Genomic DNA, 8,729 nt, shown 5'->3' on the forward strand with positions numbered 1-8,729 from the left:
CATGGCCACGTCTCAACCACGTCCCGACGTGGCCAGGGTTTGCTTTGTGCAAGACAGCAGCAGCAGTAGTGGGAAACTCTAAGAAAGAGGGAAAGAAAGCTTTGCCTTTAAAGATCGCCTGTGGTAGATGCCATTAATTGTAGTCCTTCAGCTGGATTTGTCGGAAGTGGCAGACATTATTTGTCTGAGGAAACTAAATGCATAATTGGCTAATTAGCAAAATATACCTTATTGTTAAGTTTCTCATTAATTACATTATGGCACATATTTCAATTAACAAACTATAGGCGGTGATTTCTTTCTAGTGCCTATATACCTGTGATGCCTTATGGGACACCTGTACAAACTAGTATGTACCGTATTTACTCGCATAATGATCACACTTTTTTGTCAAAGAAATTGACGCAAATTCAGGGGTGCGATTATTACGCAGAGTAAATTTCCTGCGAGAAGAAGAAAAATTTTTTTTTTCATCCCGTGTTTGCTGCGGGATGATAACAGGTCAACAAATAGGTGGCTGCCACTGTGTGTAGTGCGGGACACCAAAACAAAAATGGTGGCCGACGGAGCAAGCCAAGCGCGCCGAGCACAATTTTTTTTTTCATCTCGTAAGTACATTACATGCATTGAAATATTCCTTCCGTATCAGTAATGAATAATATCGGAAAGTTTGCGGCAATAACATAGCCATATCCACTTTGAGGGAACATAAACAGATGGGCACGCTTAGCTGCCCGTGACATAGAAACACATGGCCAGCATGCTGCGGAAACTGCGGCATTTGTCTTTACTACTATCCTAATACGGCACATTTCCGCTAAGGATGAGCGAATATCTTAGCATTATTACGAGCGTCAGCGTATTAATAAGGTACACTGCTAACGTATCAGCGTAAACGTGGCCACTATCGTTGTCACTCGCTATTTGTTGCTTGCCCAAGAGTGCAGATAAGAATTGAAAGGCGCCTTTTTTGTTGTTGTTGACCACAACCATTATAAAGCCTACACATAATAAAAGCAAGTTTGGTTGTACCTCTTTTTGTCATGGAAGTGCAGAAAGTGATGAAAGTAATGAAATGGGGCATCTACTTAAGAATGGTGCGTGCAGACCGCTTGGTTTGTCTTGAAGAGTCGTTTGCATAGCATTCGACAGATGTTAAGTGCGATTATTATTAGCTAGGCTTGGCACACAACATATCGCTGCGGCAAGTTCGGGGTGCAATCATTACACAGTAAATTTACCGCCGTGGTTGCTCAGTGGCTATGGTGTTGGGCTGCTGAGCACGAGGTCGCGGGATCGAATTCCGGCCACGGCAGCCGCATTTCGATGGGGGCGAAATGCGAAAACAACCGTGTGCTTAGATTTAGGTGCACGTTAAAGAACCCCAGGTGGTCGAAATTTCCGGAGCCCTCCACTACGGCGTGCCTCATAATCAGAAAGTGGTTTTGGCACGTAAAACCCCATAATTTAATTTTTTTTTTACACAGTAAATTTAAAAAATAGAATTTTGACGACAAAATTCAGGAGTGTTATCATTGCACGAGTGCGATCATTATGCGAGTAAATACGGTACTTCGTGGCAAGGCATTAGGTGCAGAATTACATTGAGCTTGTGGCAATGAAAACATAGACAGAGAGCTGTCTCTCATTATATGTGCACCTTTCATTTTCATGAACAGAAGCACGGCAGAGACAAGGAACTGGTGGCTGCTCAACAGCGGGTCATCACATTGGAGAAGCTCTGCCGTGCACTTCAGCTAGAAAGGAACGAGCTCAGCCTGAAGGTCAAGGGTCTTGGGGGACCTTGCATCGACGGTGCAACAGGTATGTTCTAGTTTTCAGTGGTCCAGGAAGTTCAGTGAGTGTGCACAATGTAATGTTTGCCAGAATCAAAACGCTATCACTTCTGTGCTCAATGACTGGTGGAGGACTATGCAGCACTGTGGTGGAACATTAGCATGTACTCTAAGTACAGTTAAACCTCGATATAAGAAAGTCAGTAAAATTGGCAATTTGCTTCGTTATAATGAAATCTTGTTACATCGAAATTCAACCTTTTATGCAAATAAGTACAGTCGCCGATAGATTTTTCTTACAAGGGGCCACAATATTTTCTGAATTATCCGGCAATCAGAAAAGGCTAATTTTGATAAGAAAAAAAAAATCATATTGTTGAATTTGAGTCTGTGATGACAGACACTGTTTCATGCCACATTGACTATGTCTTCGCATTGGTGGTATGAAGCAAAGCCAGTTGCGCTACCACGTTCACCTCGCCACCGTGGTTCACCCGCACTGAAACACCACCATCATGAAAAGTGTCAGCAGCGGGGAGCAAATGCTTCGTGTACCTCTCCCTTTGACGCGCAGGGAGATAGCGCACAGGATGCAACACCATCTCGGAATGCCTATTCTTTGCACACATGGCAAATTACATCCCAAGAAGGGAGTGAGGGCTGAGCGTGGGCTCAACTCCACGGCCACGCTAGAAAAGGAGAGCTACCCCTACTTTCTCCCCGCGCCCCTCGCACATGCTTGATTGCATTACCTCAAGGTCACTTCCTCCCCCCTCTACCACCACCTTTCCTCTTACTTGTGCAGGGAGGCGGTGCTCGTCAAGCCATCATCCTTCTACACTGTTGCAAACTTTCACTCGCACCCAAAGCATACTGTGCACAGGGCGTAATAGGATCTTATGGCGTTCGGACCGCCACTGGCAATAGCAGATGTAAAGGCCTGCACACACAGACACTGCCGCCGTATTCTGCACTAAGGAGGAGAAGGAGCGAATGTGCACACGAAGCTTAACTGTCTTGCTCATGAAAGGAGACAGCACTGGCAAGCCAACGCAGACATGAGAGCATCGTGAGTGCCCTGGGGAAGAAGGCAAGAATGCGCGTTCAAAGGCTAATGCCCGGGCTTTCATGGTTGCGGCCTCCTAGGCATTTTTCAACAGTTGCGGGTGGCTCAGCATATGTATTTGAAATGTCCGGGCTTTTACCGTGGCTTTCATGGCGTGACACAATTTGTTCATCGTACAGGGCAGTCGTAATAGATTGCCTACCAGGGAGAAAGAGATACCGATGGGCAGGGGCTGCATCCGCTGTCCAAATGGACCTGGGGCAGAGCGGCAGGCAGTTGTCCCACAGCTTGTGTCCAGTAGACAGTCGGCGAACTTCTTCCGATAGGTGTTTCATTCCGTGTCGAGAACACCACTCAATTCCTTGGGAAGTCAAGCTGTATCCAGTCTCAGGTTCACGGCAGGCATCATTCAGAACCACACCGAAAACGCAACCACTCGGATGGCAAGCATAAGACATATTCCCCCTAAGTTCCAGTAGACTTACTTCCCCATTTAAATGTCGCCACTAATCTACCAAGATAAAGCAGCAGCACTAAAATCTCACTCATGAATTAGTCTCATTGTAAAACACTTCTTTTTAATTTCTAAATACTAATTTTTCTACAAGGCAAGGCTCCAGCAAAGGAGATGGTCGGTTTTGGAGAACAAAGTTTGCTGCTCTTGCAGAATGTTGAGGGCAGTGACCCATCTCAATAATTCAATAATGCAACCGGAACTTGCAAGGTTGCATAACAATTTAGGTGGTAGCAGTCTGCAAATGGGGCTCTCTATCTCGGTGATGCAGTGGGCCTGTTCGCGATGCCATGGTCCCTTTATGATTCGCAAAGAGACCAGGGTGCTCCTCCTCTATGCCTCCTACCTGGCACATCACAACGGCTTTGCCTCATGCAGTAGCATCTCCCTGACCTGCGTACTCAGAATAATTCTGTGATCTGAGTACGGGATCGGTTGTGTTTACTCTCACAAGGGCATTAAAAGCCCACTTATTTTTCTCGTTACAGAAAATAATGTTTCCGTGTGCCATCCAGTGCCTTGCAGCTTTGAATGACAAGCCTGCATGGCATAGGTGACCTAGCACCGAATCGCCTCACTCAAAGTGACACATTCCTGCTGTACATTCGTAACATATATTGGCTCTGTGCTTAGCCTTGGCCCTTGCCTCAGCTGGTGATTCATGTGCATCATGCAAACTTTCTGCTATGTGATGCGTACCCTTCACTATGACTGGGTCGTCTACGAGCCACTAAAAGCGCTCTATAGGGATGCGTGCTAACTTTACTGATGCTTACGTTTGGTTCGCTGGCTTGTCTACACATTGACATGTCTCACATGTGTCCACAGATTCCTCTAAATCGTGCAACAACTAGTGTCTCTAGCACCTGGCTGCTCGGAACAAGGGCTCTGCAACAAGCGGAGCATATCCTGACGAAAGGCCTGAGGCGCAATCAGCTGATCTAACTCCAATTCGTTGCCGTCTCCATGCTTTCGCTCCACCTTTCTCTTGAAAGCTTGCATTTTTCGGTGCAACACTGCAGGTTATGTCACATTGGATGATTTGTAGGCTAAAATGCACGTTTTCCTTGGCCAATATGGCGGAACTACTGATCTCTAGCCTATTTAGGCTTTCTGACAAGGGTGCAGTGACCAACTCTGTCGACTCATCTACCCGTTTCTTTTCGGGCGCCCTCTTTAGTGTTTTCTTCTGTAGCACAACATCAAGGTTACGACTGTTACACGCCTTCGCGGTTCCGAGGCTATGTGGCTCCATCTCATGGTATGAACTACTATCTACATTGTGCTCTATCACAGAGGTGCTACTGATCTCGGGTTGCTGTGCCTCTCATGCATCATCTGCATTGGTACTCACTCGTACTGCTTTCACAGCGATGTCATTAAGGCTCTAATGCGGAGGCTCTCACAAGCTCCACGCACTGTACGTCTGACTCATGTTTACCACTTGAAACTGTCGTTTCAAGTACTGCCTTTGCAACGAGGTTGACTGGCTTCAACGCGTGGGCACTTTCGATCTTAGCCCACTGAACTCCTGATTTGTTTGTGTCACTTGTAGCCATCCATTCCTAACATACAGCCATTTCAGCGAGCTCAGAAGTGTTTGACAGAGCTGCACTCGCGACTTCGTACTCTTTTTGTTTCACATGTTTGCAGTCTTCATGCTCTTGTTCCTTGCAGTGCAAGTCCTGTCCGACTTCTTCAGTCTCTTTTTCCGGGGTTTCTATTTCCTTGTGACTTTCTTCCTTCACGAGTCCCACTCCCAGAATCATCCTTCCAAAGTATTTGATCGCTGTTCAGTCATTTTCACTTTTGAAAATGATTTCATGAATAGCGACAACGCTCATATCTTCCTCTACGTCTACATCCAGCTCCCAACCCAATTGCAACAGCCTTCTTCTGCACCGGGCGCCTTGCTGCCCAAACGTGCTGCTTTCGAGGGAGCCAGACAGAGGATAAGTTCACGACATAACAATGAACAAAGCAGTTCAATTACATTGTTACAAACCGAACACCTGTACAAGCTTCGTGACGGAGAGCGACACAAACACACTAACTTGTGCTGAAGACTGAAGTCCATCAACAGGGGCATCTTTTATAGCATCTTTGGAATGCCCTTGAATATGGTGCACGTGTTTGAAATGTTTGCAGTGAAATCCCAATAATAGCTCTGTTGGTCCCGGCAAAGTACTATTTATGTTAATAAAGGAAACCTCCCATGAATTCGAATGGTTATTTCGAACAAAGTTTCTGACTATCATGGACTACCTTTCGGGCAAACCAGAGCCAAAGGCAAAGGTTCGATGCGTTGTTGGTTACTGTAGTATTGCGTGCCTCAAAACTGACGAGGAAAGAGGGGTGCGAAAAGCTGAGACCGAATTGGAGCAAGCAGAGTGGTGCTGGCGCAAAAGGAGCAGGAAGGAATCCCCAGCATGGCATGCTGATCACGTTACTGAACCCTCCCATCGTCCCTCCTAGTGCATGTTTGATCACGTCACGTCCAACATTGGGCACGCGGGAGGACAGCACGCATTAGGCCACCATCCTTCTCAGTGCACCTTCGCAGATATTCCCTCACGCCCACAGCAAGCGGCACGTGAGGGGCTGTCTTATCGCATTTGGACATTATATGGAATGTGGGCTTCTTCCCGCACATGTCATTGTGCGCTGATGGAAGAAAGAAAAAACGTTTTCAGTGCAACCCAGTGTCGGTTTTAGTTTTGCGTGCTGTACCAAACAATTGATCAGGCACTATATTAAAAGGGGCTTTCCTTAATTCGTACTCTGTTTGACTAATATAAATTTCCGATTCCCTCGGAGTTCAATATAAGCAGCTTCTACTGTACTGTACTTGCTGCCCCTAAATTTAATCAGTATCACTGTCTGGTGCTCTTTTGCTTCTTTATTTGCAGAATAATTTGCAGCCCCCAGCTTGTGATATTTTTGGTTCGATGAAGTTATTTGTTGCAGTTTTTGCTACCTATTTTTTATCTTATAGCTTGAGTCCGCCCTGCTCATTAAAGTAGCTTGTTGGGAGAGTTGGTGCATGATATTTCATTATGGAATACCAGCAAATGGTAAGGAAACCAGAAAAAGACCATGAAGAAGACCGTTCACATTCCTCTGTCATTCCTTTGTCTGTGCTTTCCTCACTCTTTTTTCTGGTTTTCTTCTCGTTAGCTGGCATTCCGCTGCATAAATCTGCCCTGTTGTGGTGAATTTGTTTTTGCGTTAGTCTGGGCCCATAACACGGGTGCTCTGAAGTTTTTGTAGAAAAGACGAATATTGCTCATCACAACCTTACGTTGTGGCTCGCGGCAAAACATTTAGCTTCAAACATTCCTGCGTAACCATTGTAAACTACCCATCGGTCAGTATACCTACTAATGATTGCACTCATTTTTAATATGTGAGCAATTGAGAGAGCGTAAATGCGAGCCTAAGTGAATTTGAGAGAGTGTAAGTTGACGTTAGTTGATACACCAAAAAAATATTTGAGTATGACCGAGTGCTCGCAAACTTTGCTGAGCTGTCTGGTCACCATATTTTCTCTGGAGCTTTGCCCATGATAAAAAATAGTATCAAGAATGGTCTGCTGTAACAAAACTTCGGTTTCATGTAAATGCTAGTTCAATATTTCATTCTGGAGTTATGGTGCAAAGACAAAAAAGAAATAATCTAACAATACAGAAGCCATGCTCAAGCTAAGTTAGCAAAGGGTCATTCAGCGTGGTCAGTAGTCTTCAATCTCTTTTCAACGCTTCGTCATTATCACCGCAAAGTACTGCAAGCTCCTCGCCTTTTAGTACAAAGATTCATGTGAAAATACCACAGCGCACTGTTGAGACCGAAAATTGCATCAAATAAATTTTGGAATTTAACATCCCCCTCATCCCCTCTTCCCCCTCCCAAAAAAGAAACACAGGAACTATGATACACACCATAATGGGTGCTTCCAGATTGATTTCAGCCATCTGGTGTTCTTTAACGTGCACCTTAATCTAAGTATAGGAGAGTTTTTGTATTCCCCGCTTGTCATAAAGCTGATGCCGCATTCAGGACGAACGGCTGCTGAAGCACCGAGGTGGGTCTTGAGGCAAGAAATGGCTGATTGCGGCATAAGTGCCATCTTATTTCACGTCGGCAAACCAGTCTGTGCATGGGATATAATGGCCAAAGCAGGGGGGGGCACCGTTCTCAGTCAGATTTGATTTTGTAATCACATTAGGGAGATTCCATTTGACTTGGCACCTGACGCATCAGCATCTACAGCGAGAGCGTTCCTGGCATTATACCAAGACAGTACGTTAGGCACTGTATGAAGAATGCTGTTGGTCGTGTACACTTCCGCATCGTCCGGTGCCGAGTTATGCGAAATTGGCAAAAGTGATCACGATCCCCCCAAAAAACAAGAGTTCAGGAATACTGTTCCAAACAGGCACTGCGACTGGTTACCTGCATTTTTTTATTGTTATTGGAACAGATTGTATTGGCCAAAGATGTCAAGTGCAAAGTATTGTGGTAACTGAACATGTGCATAAAAGCAGCTCTAGAAACACATGCTTAGCTATCAATGAATGGGATTGTATGCATTGCATTATTAAACTTGACAAGTTCTTATCTTTCGCCTCTCTGTCTCTCTTTCCAGAAAACTCTGGTTCTACAACGGCTGTGAATGAGTCAACAGAAGGATAACTCGTTTAGTTGGGAATCATAGAAGTACAAAGCTCACACAGGCCTTACTTCCAGTTTTTTTTTTTTTTCTATTCGTTTTAGCTATCAGAAAAGACATAGACACAAAGCGCTGCAGTCAGGGATTGAGTATAAAAAATGTGGCAGCATACCTTCAGCCACTTACATTATTTAAGTATCGCGTACTGAATGGTTAGTAAACAACAGCGCACAAGGATTTCTGGAAAAGAAATTAAACGTGTGCCTGTGATACAGGCGTTCAGAAGAAATGCTGTACTGTTGTCTGATTGTGGAATGTCATATTGAATGTGTGCCTAGGTGCCAGATAGAACTTCTATTTATAAACTGTTACGAGTATTTCTAATGCTATGCTAGCTTTATATTTCCATACCTCCCAACCTGTGAACATTAACATTCACAAGATCCCGCGAATGTGACACTGCAGGTAAGGGTAAAGATTGATAGCACACATTTTGTTTTTAAAACTTGCCCCATTCACGCATCTTTTTGAGGAATACACACCCACTCTATTAACGAGGATTTACCTTAATACTCGGTACACGAGCAGCAGTAAACTTGGAGCAACAATGCCTGATAAGTAACATATTGCTTTTGGGTCACAGTGGCTTTTCAGCCACTCGGCTATTGCTGATAATTTCGTCTG

General features: G+C 44.8%; 1 protein-coding gene across 2 annotated transcripts in view; it reads left to right on the forward strand.

The window, feature by feature from the left end:
- The window catches only part of LOC142585094 (uncharacterized), a 52,165-nt gene extending 43,816 nt beyond the window's left edge, over positions 1-8,349 (forward strand). The window contains exons 12-13 of one of the 2 annotated variants that reach the window (XM_075695605.1): positions 1,680-1,824; positions 8,022-8,349. In XM_075695605.1, the coding sequence (XP_075551720.1) occupies positions 1,680-1,824; positions 8,022-8,068 (192 nt within the window). In that variant the 3' untranslated portion in view covers positions 8,069-8,349. The remainder of the gene's footprint in view (positions 1-1,679; positions 1,825-8,021) is intronic. The other variant, XM_075695606.1, reaches the window with a different exon arrangement.
- The last annotated feature ends 380 nt before the right edge of the window (positions 8,350-8,729 follow it).

This window comes from Dermacentor variabilis, chromosome 6, assembly GCF_050947875.1.
Source record: "Dermacentor variabilis isolate Ectoservices chromosome 6, ASM5094787v1, whole genome shotgun sequence".
Taxonomy (NCBI): Eukaryota; Metazoa; Arthropoda; class Arachnida; order Ixodida; family Ixodidae; genus Dermacentor; species Dermacentor variabilis.